This window comes from Bubalus bubalis, chromosome 2 (assembly GCF_019923935.1).
Source record: "Bubalus bubalis isolate 160015118507 breed Murrah chromosome 2, NDDB_SH_1, whole genome shotgun sequence".
Taxonomy (NCBI): Eukaryota; Metazoa; Chordata; class Mammalia; order Artiodactyla; family Bovidae; genus Bubalus; species Bubalus bubalis.
Window position 1 is genome coordinate 176918542 of NC_059158.1, and position 18211 is coordinate 176936752.

General features: G+C 48.7%; 2 protein-coding genes and 4 non-coding genes across 6 annotated transcripts; 5 read left to right on the top strand and 1 right to left on the bottom strand.

Moving 5' to 3' along the window:
• Positions 1 to 4329: 4329 nt before the first annotated feature.
• Positions 4330 to 5926, bottom strand: RAB42 (RAB42, member RAS oncogene family). The gene is made up of 2 exons (XM_006049500.4): positions 5656 to 5926; positions 4330 to 5022 (listed from the first exon to the last, which is right to left on the bottom strand). Exons 1-2 carry the CDS (start codon positions 5892 to 5894, stop codon positions 4599 to 4601), a joined length of 663 nt encoding a protein of 220 aa, XP_006049562.1. The 5' UTR covers positions 5895 to 5926; the 3' UTR covers positions 4330 to 4598.
• On the top strand, positions 5893 to 17678 carry LOC123332214 (ESX-1 secretion-associated protein EspK-like). The gene is made up of 6 exons (XM_045162112.1): positions 5893 to 6124; positions 14723 to 15157; positions 16173 to 16214; positions 16546 to 16633; positions 16955 to 17003; positions 17560 to 17678. Exons 1-4 carry the CDS (start codon positions 5893 to 5895, stop codon positions 16587 to 16589), a joined length of 753 nt encoding a protein of 250 aa, XP_045018047.1. The 3' UTR covers positions 16590 to 16633; positions 16955 to 17003; positions 17560 to 17678.
• LOC112583093 lies at positions 15690 to 15824 on the top strand. The gene has a single exon (XR_003107441.1). It is a non-coding gene; the product is annotated as a small nucleolar RNA SNORA16B/SNORA16A family (small nucleolar RNA).
• LOC112583101 lies at positions 16312 to 16442 on the top strand. Its single transcript, XR_003107448.2, has one exon. It is a non-coding gene; the product is annotated as a small nucleolar RNA SNORA44 (small nucleolar RNA).
• On the top strand, positions 16661 to 16786 carry LOC112583109. Its single transcript, XR_003107456.2, has one exon. It is a non-coding gene; the product is annotated as a small nucleolar RNA SNORA61 (small nucleolar RNA).
• Positions 17415 to 17488, top strand: LOC112583129. The gene has a single exon (XR_003107474.1). It is a non-coding gene; the product is annotated as a small nucleolar RNA SNORD99 (small nucleolar RNA).
• Positions 17679 to 18211: the final 533 nt, after the last annotated feature.

An 18211-nucleotide genomic window follows, 5' to 3' on the forward strand; every position in this document is an offset into this window, starting at 1 on the left:
CCTAGTTGCCCGTGGCCTGTGGGAACTTAGTTCCCCAGCCAGGGATCGAATCCTGCTTTGGAAGGCAGATTCTTAATCACTGGACCACCAGGGGAGTCCCACCCCTTCCCTTTCTGATGGGTGGACTCTCCCCTCAAGGGTGGGTGGTACAGAAGGCAGAGCAGGGGCTGAGCCCAGGACCTTTCCTGGCCAGCTAGACCCCTAGGCTCTGCCTCCACAAAACTCTCGGACAAGTCTACCTTTACTGCCTGGGTGACGCGCTTGGCAAAGATGCCCTCCCTGCAGGCCCCATGTGCTGACCCCTTTCTTCCCTCTGCCAACCTGAGTCCCTGAGCGCGGGCTATGCGGTGTGAGGCTTACCTCTCCCAACATTGGGACTCCTGCGGGACACGTCCCATCCAGGGGTCCTAGAGAGGTCCTCCCACATCTGTAACCCACCAGGGCCAGGATCTAAGAATAACTCATAAAGAAAAGGGAGAGGAAAACAGGATGGGCTTGCTGCTATTTGTTGAAGCTGAGTTATGAGTACAAGAAATTCTTCACACTACTTTATACTAGTTTCTTTATTCTTGGTTATGTTTCAGATTTTCCCTAATGGTTTTAGAAAGCCCAGTGTTCCCCTGCTCGAGAGCTTCCTCGAGGGAATCAGCCCGGTCTCGAAGAGCTGCCCTCTAGTGGGCCAAAAAGGTACAGCAGAGCCTGAAATTTGCAAAGAGGAGAGCCCTTCAGATAAGTGCCCTGAAGGCTCAGGGAAAGAAATGGGTTAGGTTGGACTAAGCTTTGATGGGTGAACAGAGTTTTGTCAGAGATGGAGGAGGGACGTTCCAGGCAAGGGAATCACACACTAAAGATGCAGAGGGGCCTTTTTGGCCGAAGTAACCTAACTTTAAGTGTTAAGTAACCTAACACTTAATCCACGTCATAATTAATCCTCTAACAAAACTGTGAGGTAGAAATCATTCTCATTTTACCATAAAGAAACTGAGGCTCAGAGGTAGAGGAAAGATCTCCCCAGAAGGCTCTGGTTCCAGCCTGCGCAGAGTGGGTCGGACAAACCTTCCCTCTTCATCTGCCAGGTTTCAGTGGCTCCCAGAATAGGTAGGGTCTTTAGAAAGGGTCTCCCGGGTGGCAGACCTTCGGTTCTGTTCCTTCTGAAGGGCACAGGGGATTCAGGCCTGGGTTGCAAGGTTTTCAGATGAGGAAGCAGCTCATGGAAAGGCTTGGAGGCCAAGTAGCCTGTGGGGAGCCCAACTCATATCTCTGCAAGAGGTCAGGACCTTTAAGAACTTTGTTAGCGTCTGGAATTCTTATTCCCCTAAAGTATGTACTTTGGCAGTCTCTGTTCCCTAACAGTCATAAGAGCAAAACCCTCAGGGGAAGAAGTGGACTTCCACCTTCTGAGCTCCTAGTGCCTAGTGAGGAGTACTGCCTTTGATTTGTCATTTGATCCTTTCTAAAACTTGTGTTAGTATTATCCCCATCTTACAGATGAGTCCACTGAGGCTTAGATGAAATGAGTTCCCCAGGGTCCCACAATTGTATATAGCAGACCTGAGATTCAAACCCAGGTTTGACCAAAAGCCTGCCCTAGTTTTGGCAGCTGGGATAATGCAATGGTTGAGAGGAGGCCATGTTATTCTGAGTGTTGCAGGCTGATCAGATAACACAGGGAGGGAGGAAAGTGCTAGGGTCTTTCAAGCAAAGGGAACAGCATGTGCAAAGCCCAGGGTTGTAGGTGGTTGGGAAGCTGGGCAAAGCAGGTGGAGAGGCCGTAGGACCAGATTAGATTGGACTTGGGGGAAAGGGTTTGGATTTTACCCTGCAGGCAATGGGGAGCCAGGGAAGGATTCTAGGAGAGCAGCAGCCAGGTCAAATCTGTATTTTAAAAAGATCCCCTGGGGCAATGTGGATGCTGAGTCACCCAACAGACCTGAGACCCTCAAGATGGGTGATACAATCTACACTAAAGATCGGGGTGGGGGGATGCTGAACTGAGATAGCAATGGCAAGCTTGTTGGCAGATGGTACATAAGAAGTGCCCAATCAGAGCTGGACACTGTTCTGCCTAGATCTCTGCTTTTAGCTTGGTTCTTCCTCCTCATCTAGGTTCTCAAATCAAAGGCCATCTCCTGAGAGAGACCCTCCTTGACCATCTGCTCTAAAGGAGCCCCCATCACCCTCAGGCCCATCTCCCGGATCTGTGGTCTTTATAGCACTTACAGCTAGGCCTCATTTAGTCCCACTTACTAGTTTTTTCTCTTCCACTAGAACGTCAGCCCTAGGACTACTTTTCTGTCCTGTTCACTGCTGTATCCCTGGAGCCCAGATCAGAGTAGATGCTCATTTTAAGACATTTTTGATGAAGGAATGATAACTCTAAAGCAAATAATTTCCCTCTCCTGCCTACCCTTTCTCATCTGCGAAATGAGGATAGTCATGCCAACCTTGCAAGATGTTCAGAAGAATGAGTGATGTTTTAAAAAGAGAAGGCAGGGAAGGAGTAGAGCACAGGCAGGTCCCCTCCTGGCTCAGGCGCCATGGCGAGGAAGCTAAAAATCACCCGAGTAAAAACTTCCCAAGACCCCTAGGAAGGAGGGGTTTTCAGTGACAGGTTACTGAGGAGGAATCTGAGACTCAACGGGGTAGAGGAACTGGCCCCAGGTCATGAAGTGAGTAGGGTGGCTGTGCTGTTTTTGCTATGGCAACTGCCCTGCCCTGCCCATGCCCGCTGGCACAATGAGACCGCCCAGATATCCCCTTTACACCTGCTGTGTTGCCTGTTCAGTTGCCATGTCTAACTCATTGCGACCCCATGGACTGCAGCACGCCAGGCTTCCCTGTCCGTCACTGCCTCCCGGAGCTTGCCCAAATTCGTGTCCATTGTCAGTGATACCATCCAGCCACCTCACCCTCTGTCACCCTCTTCTCCTGCCTTCAGTGAAGTGTAAAGATTCCTCTCTCCATAAAGCCTTCCTGCATTGCCACTGGATATTTTGTGCCTAGCAGCTTCTATGGCAGGTTAAGTTCCCCAGCAGCCCGATTCTGAGGACAAAATCAATGTGCAGACTTTTATTTTTTTAGTATTTACTTGTTTGGCTGCATTGGGTCTTAGTTGCAGCAGGCAGGATCTTCAGTCTTCACTGTGGCATGTGAGATCTTTAGTTCCAGCATGTGGGTAATTGTTCCCTGAGCAGGGATTGAACCCAGGTCCCCTGCATTAGGCACTCAGAGTCTTAGCCCCTGGACCATGAAAGAAGTCCCCTAGACTTTTATATATAAATTTTTTTTCCACGCCATGCAGACTGTGGGATCTCAGTTCCCCAACCAGGGATTGAACCTGGGCTCTTTGCTTTGAGATGACAGAATACTAACCACTGGGCCGCCAGGGAATTCCAAGGGTGCAGACTTTTTTTTTCCCCTTGTATTTTTGTGCAGACCTTTATTAGGAAATTCTTTCTTAAAAAAATATTTACTTGGCTGCACCAAGTCTTAATTGTGGCACTCAGGATCTTCAATCTTTATTGCAGCATGTGGGATCTAGTTCTCTGAGCAGGGATCGAAACCAGGCCCCCTGCATCAGAAGCTCAGCATCTTAGCCACTGAACCACCAGGGAAGTCCCTATTAGAAGATTCTTGAGATCAATACCTGCTTGCGGGGGAGGAAGGGAAGAAAGCAGAATTGAGCAGAATTTAGCTGTGATGCTGTCCTAACAGTGGCCTCGACCCTATGGAGAATGATGAAGATGGGTGTTTCCTTCAGAGTTGAGGCAAGAAGGCCAGGCCTTTGAACACTCCCCCACCGCCCCCAACAAATCTGATACATTGATGCTGGACTGTGGGCTGCCCCAGATGAGCAGGCAGTTCCCAGAAAGAGCAGCCTGGGCTCCGCCACCACATTAGCACTCCCAGCAGCTAGGAGCATTGGTGGGGAGGAGGCCATGGGTTCTTCAGCCCTGAGGAGAGGTTTTGGTGGCTAACCAACAGTGTCCACCATGCGCCCAGCCAGAGAGCTGTTCATATTCATCCCTGCCTCTCCGATCCGTGGCCTTGGAGTAGCAGCACTGGGCAGCAATCCGGGTTTTAGGACACACTTTCTCATCCAAGCCTGAAGACCTGGCTCGGCCCGAAAGCCCCTGCCCCCCTCCTCGCCTGTGTAGCAGCGTCCACACGCTGAGCAGCTCGGCGTCCGAGCCCAGGGACACTACCTGAAACGGCCACATCCTAGCCAAGAGAGGAAAGAGCAGCCGCGATGACAGTTCTTGCTATTTGATTCTCACCGTGTGGGAGGCTCTGGCTCTGGCTGAGCATAGCGCATCCATGATCTCAGTCATGCCCACAACCCCCCATGAATGGGGTCTGTTATGCGCTCCTCTGACCATAGAGGAAACAGGCTCCAGGACAGGAAGCTGCGCACCTGGCCTCTCAGACCTTTCTGGTGGAAAGGGGGCTGAGCTCTGAGACCCCAAAATCCAGGAGGCATGACTGTGCCAGGATATGGTTTGTAATAACTGTCTGAATAGATTCTGCCATCTGGCCTCCAGAGAGATACTAACACTCCCCATCCCACCAGCACTGCTTTAACCCTTTCCCTCCTAGAGTCAACACCTGCATGGGCCCGGGTGTTGCATCCTGCTGGGCAGCCTGGAGATCTGGGTGTTCTGGATGAGCCGCACACCCCCCCAGTCCTCCTCCAGTTTGATGGCCCCCTGCCACAAGGCCTGCTGGATGGTGTTGGCAAGGGTGTCAAAGGCCAGGTCCACATTGCAGTTACCTTTGGCGGAGGTCTCCATAAAGCCCATGCCCAAGGAGGCAGCCAGCTCCTCCGCCTCCTGGGTTGAGACACAACGGGCACTCTGCAGGTCACTCTTGTGGCCAATCAGCAGGAAGATCGCCTTGTCGGGGCCCTGAGTGGCCAGGACCTCCTGATGCCAGTCTTGAATGTGTTCAAAGGACTTCCTGTTTGTCACATCAAAGACCAGCAGGACACCCACCACATTCCGGTAAAAGGACCTGGTGATGCACCTGGGTGGGAGAGGGTTATGCCTTCAACACACCGGGCCCTGTGTCCTCCTCCATCCTGTGACTGCTTCACACCCCAATTTCAGCTCATCTCACACCGCTCTCTGCTTCCCTTTTCCCCGGGTCTGTGTCTCTCCCAAGTTACTGTGTGTTCCTCAGTCAGGGAGCAGTTTGATTTCCATACTCTCCTGACCATTCCTGGAGAAAACCTGATGTTTTCCTGATCACAGGTTTCCCCATTTCTCTCCCTGGAAAACTCCTACGCATCCTTCACAGCCAACACAAATTTCTCTTCTTTCCACCTCTCCCTGACACCTCCCTCTCTGCGCTTCTGTGGGCCCTCTCAGCACCCAGGTCATTCATCCCTCTAGGTTTCAGTGTCGAATATTCCACTGGGGCCGGCCGGGCCAGGTCTCAGGCATCAAGCTCAGGGGCTCAGCCCACCAGCTGTTATTTGTAGGATGAATGACTCAAGCGTGAAGGACCCGGGCCCGGGGCAGGGACCCCCAGGTCCTACTTGGGCCACTGAGGAGGGCGACTCTGAAGGATCCCCATGGTCACCCCGCCCCAACCAGAAACCCCTCACCCCAAACCCTTCTCGTCCCTCCCCCGGCCCACCTTCCACCCACCGCGCACCTGAAGCGCTCCTGGCCCGCCGTGTCCCAGAGCTGCAGCTTGACGCGCGGCCCAGCATGAAGCTGCACAGTGCGGGTATAGAACTCGACGCCCACCGTGGGCGCCGACTCGAGCTCCAGCTCGGGCTCGGGGATCCCGGGGGCGCCCCTCATGTAGCACCGCAGCAGCGACGTCTTGCCCACGGCCGCGTCCCCCAGCAGCGCGATCCGAAACTGGTAGCGGCAGCCCCCCGCCTCCATGGCCAGCGTGTCGCCTCCCGAGGCCGGGCGGCCAACTGTGCGACCCCGCCCCCAACCCGCAGCCACGCCCCCGCCCGCAGCCCCGCCCCGCCCCGTCTCTGGGCCCCGCCCCCCGCCTCCAGGAGGCCCCAGAGACACCCTGGCCCGGGCCTGGAGAACCTGGGGCGTCTTCAGCAACGCCGAACCGGACGCCGAGGAAGCCACCCGGCCCGGTGGAAACATCTGGACAGGTCACTTCCTCGCTCCGAGCCTCAGTTTTCTCCTCTGTAAAATGGAGATAATCTCTACCTCAAGGAATAAGAGATTAAACTAGATAATGTGGGGAGGAGGGCTACAGAGGACCGATCACCACACCCAACCTGCACTGGCCTGAGACTAACAGCGCTAGAGCAACCACTTCGTTCACTCTTTGGGGTGGTTTCCCTCTGCAGCCCCAACTCTCTGTTAGTCCCCCCGTTGCGCCCCTGCTGCTGGACCTGGAGAAAGTTGATGGTTTATAGATGCACTTTTCTCACCCAGATGCCCCTTTCCTGGAGCCCTACTGGCCCTGGCCTAGAGCTGCTGGCTCAGTGTTCAGGTTCAACGGTTCAGCAGGCCCCACTGCTTCCCCGCTGCCTGCCTGTGCTGGGCCCCAGGGTCCAGAGAGAGACTAGGACACAGTCAGGTAGAGGGGGCAGGGTAGACAGACAACTGAGAGTACAGTTGGCTTGTGGACTGTACAGCTAATGTTTATGAGGTGAGATGGTCAGTTTCTTATGCTTTGGGACAGCAACCCTCTGAGAAGGCTATAGTGTGCCCATTTTAGAGTTCAGGAGACCGAGGCTCAGATGTGTGGCTTGTCACACATCTGACATGTCTGGTTTACCCTTGATGCCAAAGAAGGGGACTGGAAAGCAAGTTCCCAAAGGACCAGGACAAAGTGGGTTGGGGCAAGGGTAAGGCAGATGCTCCGGCATTCAAGATCTCCACTCTTTCCAGTCAGGTCTTCTGAACACCCAGGACATCAAGGCTCAAGCTGTCACCAAACAGCTTGTCTGCTGGTTTAATCCCACTAACCCACAGTGGGTGGATGTTGCAGTTTAACAGGTTGGCAGTGGGAAGCAGTTCTCACTAAGGCAAACCATCATATCATCACATTTCCTCCTTATACAACCTTGTGAGTAGATGTTAGTTGCACAGAGTCGGACACGACTGAAGCGACTTAGCAGCAGTAGCAGCAGCAACACAGTTAAGTAATCAGCCCAAGATCACTCAGCACAGAAGACAGAGTAGTGGCCAAATTTGTTTCTGGCTGGACAATTTGGGGACCTGGGAAGGCCCAGGTTTCCTAAATAAATCAGTGAGAAGCCATTTTGTTAAGTAATTCTTAAGTAATTCTGCCCTTCGGTCACTGCACTAGCCTGAAGGGGCCCAAGTCTCTGCTCACCCCCACTCCAGGAGAGAAAGAGGAAAATCAGGTAGGGTGTGTGTGTTGGGGGAGGAATCCTCCCTGCCAGTTCTGTCCAAACCAGGAGAGTCGGCTGCAGTGCCACCTGCCCCTCTGAGGTTTCCATCAGGATGTTCTCATCACCTTGCTCTGTTCAGCTGGAAAAACAGTTTCTGCATCAGGCCTGTGCAGAACCATCTCCCCCCATTCCACCCTCTCTCTTCTTTACCCACCACTGTTGCTCCAGCTGTGCGGAACATCTTTCCTTTTATCAGCCTAATGCCAAGAACACTCCCTTTCTGCTCTTCAAAGGGTAACTAACCCCAATTTTAGGCCTCAGGTTAGATCTGTGTCTTCAAGAAGCCCCTCACTGACTGGCTAGTGAGGTCACAGGCCCTTTTGTCCTTTGTGATGTCTGTCTCCCTTCTAGGCTCAGGCCCTTTGAGGACAAGGACCAGAGGCTGTATCCCCAGTGCTTGGCTCAGTAAATATTTATGGTTGTATGAATGAATACAAGTGGATGTGCTATTCATTTATTCATTCACTCATTATTCATTCAAATACCACAACAGAGTTGGACTCAGGGAGCCACGGGTCAGAAAAGACCTCTTGGAAAAGCTGAAGCTGAAGCTGGGTCTCCAAGGACAGTGGGAGCTGGGGAGGTAAGCGAGGAAGGGTACTCAGGCAGGGGCAGTGGGTGAAGGCAGAGAGGCATGGGACAGCTTGAAAGGGAGTTTGAACCCAGACATCCCAGAAGCCTCTGTGGTCAGCATGTGGGCAGAGTGCACTGTCAGCGTCAGGCTCCTGAACTTCCTCTCCGAGATGTGCCTGCTCTGGGCTGGGGTCATGTGTCTGCCTCTGACTGCACCTGGCACTGGAATCCAGTCGTCAGCTGACTTTGTCATAGACTGCCTGTGTGACTCCCCAGGGGGCGAGCCATTTCTCCTCCCCAGCCCTGCTTCCCTTCTGCGAAGTGAGACAAATCATGGCGTCCTCCTCTCAGGGCAGTCCTGGGGTAACTGTGTCATAGCAGGTGCATACTTGCATTAGACAGATCTTAGTGTTTTCTTTTTCCTTTGTTTTATTTTGTAATTAATGATATTTAATTATGTAATTAATGATAAATAATCTTATTATTGGAATATAATTGCTTGACAGTGTTGTGTTTCTGCTGTGCAGCAAAGCGTATCAGCTCTGTGTATACATCTATGCCCTCCATCCCCCATCTCACCCCTCTACGTCATCACAGAGCAACCAGCTGAGCTCCCCGTGCTGCACAGCAGGTTCCCACTGGCTATCGGATCTTTGTTTTATTTTATTTCTTTAATTTTTAAAATTTATTTATTTATTGGCTGCTCTGGGTCTTTGTTGCTGCTTGGGCTTTCTTTCTTTCTTGAGCGGGGGCTACTCTTCGTTGCAGTGTGTGGGCTTCTCATTGGAGTGGCTTCTCTTGTTGCACACCATGGGTTCTAGGACGTGTGGACTTCAGCGGTTGTGCCATGGGGGCCTAGCTGCTCTGCCACATGTGGGATCCTCCTAGACCAGGGATCAGGTAATGAAAGCAAAGAGGAGAAGCCAAATCACCTGTGGCTTCAGAGGCCATCGTGGGGCCTGAGCTTTATTCCAAATGTGTTGAGAAGTCAGTGATTGTGGGGCAGGTGAATTACATGATCTGAATTTTCTCTTGCTTATTTTTTTGTTTTTAGCATCTTTATTAAAATGTAATTGATACAGAGTAAACTGCACATATTAAAAATGTACAATATGCATTTTGACATAAGTGTACATCCCCAAAGCCACCACAATTGAGATAATGAACATCTATTATTCTCAAAAGTTTCTCCATGTCCTTCTTTAATTCTTCTCTCCTGACCTCCTCTCCTAGACAACCACCAATCTGCTTTCTGCCACTAAAGATTAATTTGTATTTTCTAGAATCTTTATCATATAGCATATAGTCTGACTTCCTTCACTCAACATGATAGTATTTCACTGTATTAACATACCACAATTTGTTTATCCAATCCCTGTTGAAGGACATTTGTGTTACATTCAGTCTTTGGCAATTACAAATACAGCTGCTGTGAACATTTATATTCAAGTCTTTGTGTGGATGCATGCTTTTCATTTCTCTTGGGGAATACCTAGTACTGCAACAGCTGGGTCAGGTAGTAGGTGCGTTTTAACTTATTTAAAAACTGCAAAATCGTTTTCCAAAGTGGTTGCACCATTTTACAGTCCTGAATATTGTATGAAATTTCCACGTGCTCTACTTTTCCGTCGTTGCTTGATATTGTCAATCGTTTTAACTTTTAGCCCTTCCACTGTGTTTGTAGTGTTATGATATTGAGCATCATTCATGTGTTTATTTGCCATCTGTTTATCTTCTTTGGTGAGGTGTCTTTCAAATTTTGTGCCCCCCCTTCTTTTCCCCCATTTTAAAAATGGAGTGATTTTACTTTTTACTGTTGAGTTTTAAGGGCCATTTATTTGCTTATAGGTTTCTCATCGCGGTGGCTTCTCTTGTCACACAGCACAGGTTCTAGCTCAGGCTTCAGTAGCTGCAGCACGTGGGTTCCATAGGTGTGGCTCACACAGGTTTCAGAGCGCAGGCTCAGTAGTTGTGGCCCACAGGCCTAGCTGTTCAGCGTCATGGGGGATCCTCCTGGACCAGGGACGGACTCCGTGTTCCCTGCACTGGCAGGCAGATTCCTAACCACTGGACCACCAGGGTAGTTCCTTAAGAGTTTTTTATGTTCTAGATGCAAGGCCCCTATTCAGTGCATGTTTTGCAACTATTCTCTCCCAATTTGTCTCTTGTTAAAATATATAATGGAAGTTAAAAAAAAATTATTTATTTGGCTGCCTGAATCTTGGGCTTCTCAGGTGGCTCAGTGGTAAAGAACCCATTTGCCAATATAGGAGATGCAGGAGACAGGGGTTCAACCCTGCAGAACCACAGCAGCCCAGTCTAGTGGCTCAGACTGTGGCTCAGATCATGATCTTATTGCCAAATTTAGACTTAAATTGAAGAAAGTAGGTAAAACCACTAGACCATTCAGGTATGACCTAAATCAAATCCCTTATGATTATACAGTGGAAGTGAGAAATAGATTTAAGGGACTAGACCTGATAGAGTGCCTGATGAACTATGGAATGAGGTTCGTGACATTGTACAGAAGACAGGGATCAAGACCATCCCCATGGAAAAGAAATGCAAAAAAGCAAAATGGCTGTCTGGGGAGGCCTTACAAATAGCTGTGAGAAGAAGAGAAGCGAAAAGCAAAGGAGAAAAGGAAAGATATTCCCATTTGAATGCAGAGTTCCAAAGAATAGCAAGGAGAGAAGAAAGACTTCCTCAGTGATCAATGCAAAGAAATAGAGGAAAACACCAGAATGGGAAAGACTAGAGATCTCTTCAAGAAAATTAGAGATACCAAGGGAACATTTCATGCAAAAATGGGCTCGATAAAGGACAGAAATGGTATGGACCTAGCAAAAGCTGAAGATATCAAGAAAAGGTGGCAAGAATACACAGAAGAACTGCCGGGGTCCAGCCCCGGCTGATCCAGGGTATTCGAAGTGGGGACGGCGTCAGCGACCTATTTAATTATTTATTCATCAAAGATATAAAGAGTAATAGAATAAGGATAGCTCAGTGAGGAAATTCAGTGGAGAAAAGCGGCTGAAATAAGGATAGCTCAGTAGGAAAATTCAGTGGAGAAAAGAAGCTGAGTGGCTTGGTTTACGCGGAAAATCAATATAACCCGTGACACCAGGTTAGCTCTGACCACGGAGGCCGCAGGCGCCCTCTCGAATAGCGGAAGGTGCCCCACCTTAGACACCTTCTCGAGTGGGTCTTAGAAGCCCAGGCAAATAAATGGTCGCAGAGGACATCCGCGCTCCAGATGGACGCTCAGCTGGAAGTTAAAGGGAAGAATGACATGGGGAGACCAAGCGTTGGTGAGCAAGGCCCGCACTTTATTTTCCAAAGTAGTTTTTATACCTTAAGTTATGCATAGAGGATAATGGGGGAAGGGGTAGAGTCATACAGCAAGCCAGTCTTTCTTCCTGCAAACTTATCATATGCAAAAGTTCAGGTGATTGACATCATCTTCTGGCCCGGAGGCCTGTTAACATTTTAAGAAACTTATTTTTCTCTAAAGGTGATTATTCCAAAGTCAGGCACCAGCCTTCCAAAAAGCATTGGACAAAGCTGCATTTTACATTTCTATACACCCATTATATCAATCAATACACTGCCAAGGACACAGTAGGTAAGGAGTATGGAGACTTAGCAGCAAACATTGGCCCAACAAGTGAAAAACCCTTCACCAATACAATTTCTAATCAATCTTTTAACTACTCAAAGGAATCTGTGTTTAGGCAGTTTAGAACATCTCCTGCCTCTCACAGTTGGGAGGCTCTGAACAATCACATGTGGCCGGAAAAACCCATTCAGGCAGGCTAGAGGATTTCCAAAGGAGTTTGTAGGTTGAAACACTGTCACATCCAAGAATTATTAACTGGAGCTGTAAGCTAACTCTTTTTTCAGAGAGAGGTAGTGGGAGACAGCCCCCCGTAAAGTCAGAGGTGTAGGTGAAAGCACAAAGCAGAAAGTAGGCAGACTCTGGTTTGGGGGGTAGATGCTCGAGAATTTCCAGGGGGACTCCTGAGGCTCGATCCCGCCTTTTCGTATGCCGAGCCTCCTTCCTCATGACCTTTGTCATGGGCGGAGTGCCTCACGCTGGCTCCCGGCAGTGATAGAATTCCAGTTGAGCTATTCCAGATCCTCACTCAATATGCAATATGCCGGCTCCCGGCAAAGAACTGTACAAAAAAAGAGCTTTACGACCCAGATAATCACGATGATGTGATCACTGATCTAGAGCCAGACATCTTGGAATGTGAAGTCAAATGGGCCTTAGAAAGCATCACTAAGAACAAAGCTACTGGAGGTGATGGAATTCCAGTTGAGCTATTTCAAATCCTAAAAGATGATGCTGTGAAAGTGCTGCACTCAATATGTCAGCAAATTTGGAAAACTCAGCAGTGGCCACAGGACTGGAAAAGGTCAGTTTTCATTCCAATCCCAAAGAAAGGCAATGCCAAAGAATGCTCAAACTACCGCACAATTGCACTCATCTCACATGCTAGTAAAGTAATGCTTAAAATTCTCCAAGCCAGGCTTCAGCAATACGTAAACTGTGAACTTCCTGATGTTCAAGCTGGTTTTAAAAAAGGCAGAGGAACCAGAGATCAAATTGCCAACATCCTCTGGATCATCGAAAAAGCAAGAGAGTTCCAGAAAAACATCTATTTCTGCTTTATTGACTGTGCCAAAGCCTTTGACTGTGTGGATCACAATAAACTGTGGAAAATTCTGAAAGAGATGGGAATACCAGACCACCTGACCTGCCTTTTGAGAAACCTGTATGCAGGTCAGGAAGCAACAGTTAGAACTGGACATGGAACAACAGACTGGTTCCAAATAGGAAAAGGAGTATGTCAAGGCTGTATATTGTTATTCTGCTTATTTAACTTCTATGCAGAGAATATCATGAGAAACGCTGGACTGGAAGAAACACAAGCTGGAATCAAGATTGCTGGGAGAAATATCAATAACCTCAGATATGCAGATGACACCACCCTTATGGCAGAAAGTGAAGAGGAACTAAAAAGCCTCTTGATGAAAGTGAAAGAGGAGAGTGAAAAAGCTGGCTTAAAGCTCCACATTCAGAAAACAAAGATCATGGCATCTGGTCCCATCCCTTCATGGCAAATAGATGGGGAAACAGTGGAAACAGTGTCAGACTTTATTTTTGGGGGCTCCAAAATCACTGCAGATGGTGACTGCAGGCATGAAATTAAAAGACGCTTACTCCTTGGAAGGAAAGTTATGACCAAACTAGATAGTATATTGAAAAGCAGAGTTATTACTTTGCCAACAAAGGTCCGTCTAGTCAAGGCAATGGTTTTTCCAGTGGTCACCTATGGATGTGAGAGTTGGACTGTGAAGAAAGCTGAGCGCCGAAGAATTGATGCTTTTGAACTGTGGTGCTGGAGAAGACTCTTGAGAGTCCCTTAGACTGCAAGGAGATCCAACCAATCCATTCTAAAGGAGATCAGTCTGGGTGTTCATTGGAAGGACTGATGCTGAAGCTGAAACTCCAGTACTTTGGCCACCTCATGCGAAGAGTTGACTCATTGGAAAAGACCCTGATGCTCGGAGGGATTGCGGGCAGGAGGAGAAGGGGACGACAGAGGATGAGATGGCTGGATGGCATCACCGACTCGATGGACATGAGTTTGAGTGAACTCTGGGAGTTGGTGACGGACAAGGAGGCCTGGCGTGCTATGATTCATGGGGTCACAAAGAGTCAGACACGACTAAGCGACTGAACTGAACTGATGGTGACTTATAGTATCCATCTTATTTCCTTTTATGCACTGGTTATTAGGAATCTGGAGAAGGAAATGGCAACCCACTCCAGTATTCTTGCCTGGAGAATCCTGTGGACGGAGGACCCTGGTGGGCTGCCGTCTGTGGAGTCGCAGAGTCGGACACGACCTGAAGCGACTTAGCATGCATGCATGCTAGTATTCTTGCCTGGAAAACCCCATGGACAGAGGAGCCTGGGTCAGAGCTGGTTGAGCGTGGACGCCTGGGTATTAGTTGCCACAGGTGGAATCTTTAGTTGCAGCGTGTGGGATCTAGTTCCTTGACCAGGGATGGAAACTGGGGTCCCTGCATTCAGGTCTCAGAGTCCCACTACTTTTTTTTTTTTATGTTGATGCTTATTCATTCTATGGATAAAACTTGTATGTGGCACAGTGATTATGAGCGTGGCGTATGGGGTGAACCTCCTCATTTCACGTCTTAACTCGCTTGCTATCTGCGTAAGCCATTTCTGTTTCCTTATGTGTGAAAGAGGCATAATTGTAATTCCCATACACAGGGTTATTTTGAAAACTAGCTGAGATAATCGAGCATAATGTACTCAGTAAGCACTCAGTAGTTTTTTTATCTATTAGCCGTAGAGATAAGCCCGAACAAACAATGCATTCTTCTAATGAGCTCTGTAGTCAGTCACCTCTTCCTTTTGGAAAGGAAGCCCGCCCCCAGATCTCTCCGCCGAAATCCTGCTCAGTCTTTGCTCCGCGACGTGCTCTCAGGCTGTTTGAACCAAAACCGCTGGCTCAGCTCACTGGGTTAAAGGTTAACTTCCCGATTTTGAAAGTCGGTGATATTTTTGAGATCCGTCCTGGGTTACTGGATGTTCACTGAGTGCTGAATGATGGCGGAGGAATCTCTTCGAATTCTGAAGAAATCACTTACATAAGCTTCCTCCAACCGAGTGAAAAGGGTCCCACACGACACGCGATTGGGACTGCGAGTCAGACACTCGGCCGCTCGCCAGAGGCGAGCGAACTACAACTCCCATCATTCCGCGCGACGCGCTGCTCCAATCGTCAGGCGCAACTGCGAGGGGCGGGGCCCATATAAACCCCTTCCTGTCTCACAAGTGTCCTTTTACCCGGCAGCCGCGCGTCGGTCGTCTAGTCCGTCTTGGGTTCTCTGTCTGCAGTGGTCCACGCGCATCCTCCGCCATACCCGGCCTTAGCCTGGCTGCCACGGGCGCCGCACCTGCCGGGGCTGCCTCTAGAGGCGGCAAGATGTTGAGCGCGGCACGGAAGATCCAGGCCTACTGGCCTAGTCGGGCCGAGAGCCGGAAGGCCACGTGGTTCTCAGGCGCAGTAGAAGAAGCCGGACCCTGTGTGGGCCACGCCCTGCTCCACGCGCAGGCCCTCGCGGCCCTGTGCTCCGGTGTGACGGGTGAGTAACATGGGCAGGCGGTCGGCTGTACGGCGTTTCTGGGACTGAAACTGGTTTAAGTTAGGGGAGACCACGTGCTGGGGTCAGCCAGACCTTGAATAGGCCTGTGACAGTTGCTCCGTGACCTTGGGCATGTTAATTTGCCTACCTTCTCCTAAATTATCTGGCTGCACAACACATGATAAGGAAGTCACCCTGGTGGGTATAAGGACAAGGTTTTTTGGAGGACAGGCTATAGTCATTCAGATCCTATTTTGAACCCCAAGGTTGTCACTTTCTCCGTTGATAGGGGACTTTGGCAAATAACAAGTCTAAATCTGATGTAAGACGGGGTTGATGAAACGATCCTGTGAAGATAAAATGAGACAAACCACTGGCACATAGTAAAAGAAGGTAGTGATCAGAACCTATAGGATGTCTGTTCTCTTTTAGTTTCCAGAATGTCCCAGTAGATGAGTCCTGACGCACAGGATTTAGGTGAGTCTGCGGGTTGCAGTGTTGGTTCTGCCCTGTGACCTAGGTCCCCCCGCCCCGTGGCCCTTATCGAAGCTGCAGCTGCTTCCATGTAGCTGCTGTGGTCAAAAAGGAGCCCAAAGTGACAGTTTTCCTTGACGGTCGCCGTTCTGTTTGCTGTAACTGATCTGCAACATTTCAGGAAAAGACAGTTCCCATTGTACTTGCCATTTCTCAGGTACAACCAGAGACCTTTATTAAAACTGACAACGTTTTCAGAGGCTACCGGAAATGTTCCATTGATGGGGTCTTACATGCAAGAATAAGGCTTTTGAGAAGTGGCTTGCAGGGGCCAAGAACCAGCATGCAGATGCAGATATGGGTGGGTTAGATACCTGTGCTGGGGAAATCCAAGGGCAAGTGGTGCAGATTGTGGTCATGCTTTGGGTCTTTGCCCTGAAAAGCTTAAGGCATCAGCCCAAAGGCGAGTCAAAAACCTTGTTTTGAAAACCAGATGAATGGAACGAGTAGGTCATTCAGGACAATGCTGTTCTCATTTTAGTTGTGCCAGAAGATTCCAGGATGACTAAAGCTGACCTTTCTGGTGAGTGAAGAGGACTTGACAGGGATGGAACACAAGCCTCAGGACCCGGTAGGTTCTCGGTGAAGAGGTAATTTGGGAGCCACCTGGTGGGTCAGTACAGCATGTTTCCAAGGGCTGTGGCTTGTTGTGGCCATGGGATCTCCAACTGCATGCGAGAGCAACGTGGAGAGACTTTGACAGCACAGGTCAGCCTAATACCTGCAGCTGCCACTCGCCTTTCCTATAATTTCTCAGGATTTGGGCTGGAAGTCTTCCACTTGAATCCGTGTTTCCATCAAAATCACATTCTGTGTACATTAGATTTTTGGTTAAAGCTTCCACACTTTTGCAGGTTGCCCCCAGTTTTTTAACTGGCAGTGCCTGACACTGAAGTAACTGAAAAATACCACCTTATCACTGGAGCCGTGCTTTAGAATAAGGTAAAGTTGGGTATTGGAGACAGGCTGACCCTCCAGTTCCCTTTCCCATCAGATCTAAACCCTGGTCTTGGTGGTCGTAAAAGGAGGGATAGTAGTACTGAAACTGTGCTCGCGGTGTGTGCTGTGTAGCATGTGGGCTAGTTTCAGACAAGGTTGAATTCTCTTGGAACTTTTCTCCACCCCTTAAAATGGGATAATCTTAAAGGGAGACTGTGTGTGAAACTGGCAGTTGTATAGTAATTGCTGGCTAATATTTTTGTATTTGGGAGGGATATACCAGTAGTTTTCTTGCCTCCTGATTGGTATTTTTCTCCCCCTAAGACCTGTTGCCAGTAAAGCTGTCTTCATCTGTGTGGATCTACAGAGTTGGGTGAGTTGAAATAGCTGAAGCTTTATCACAACTTCCATTTCTACTTAGCTTGTTAAGACTCTAAACAGTGTGGCCAATAGATAAAGATACTCAGTGTGTAAAAGTCTTTATAATGTATCATTTACATCTGGCTTTCCTTGGAAGCTGTATTTATTGGCTATTCATAACCAGATGACAAAAAATGATTACTTTGTGACTCGGTCTGCTAGACTTTGCCTGCACCAAGGCCAAAGAGCACATCCAGAGAGTAGAATGTAGCAGCTCTAAGTCTTCACCTTGAGACTGAGGGCTGACTGCTGCTCATGCCCAGTGGTTTTGGGTAACCATGGAGTCACCCACCCCTCCTTTGAGTGGGAGACAATTGGGTAGAAACAGGCAGTTCTGTCTAGCTCAGTATTTTTTCACTCTGTGACTGGTCTAGGATGAAACCTAATCTGAGTGGACATCTGTGGATGATAAATGCGGATATGGGACTGAGACCAGCTCTTAAGAAAACCTGGAGGGGCTCTGACTAATTGGGGTTTTACTAACACACCGGCTTATACTTCCTTTTCAGGAGAGAACCAAAAAGGCAAATGAAGAGACCGGGGATGCATTCAGGTGGAAATCGCTGTTTTGTTTTTGGTGATGCTGCTACTTGGCATATAAATGACCAATAAAAGACTCACGGATGTATGTTTGTGTCAGTTTCTTGATGTTTTCTATTTAATCCTTATTCTCATTTAAATATTCCTTAAAACCCAGGATGAATTAAGAGTCTCAATCTCTGAAGATTGATCTCTCAGAAAGTGATAAAATGGATCAGTTCTATAATTGCAATTATATTACTCTTGCTGAGTGAGAATTCAGGCTGAGCCCAAGACTGGTGCTTAATGATCTTTGAAGGTTACATACTCTGCCACTCCTCAGGTCTACACATAAAAATAACTAGGGAAGCGATCCTTGGCATAATCCCAGGCATTTCAGGAGGGCCCTGGTAAATGGGATTTCCTATTTGGAAAATACAGCAGAGATGTGACAGTCATCAAGATCTGGTTTGGTGATGATTGATAATCTCATAGGCTAGCTTTCTGAATTACCATTTCCTATATGTAAATAAGACTCATGCATTTAGTTTAATAGTTTATGCACTTACTTTAGTTTTAACATTTTCTTAAGAGGCGAGATTGGCACATTCATGGCACCATCTTGTACCTAAAACAGTCCCG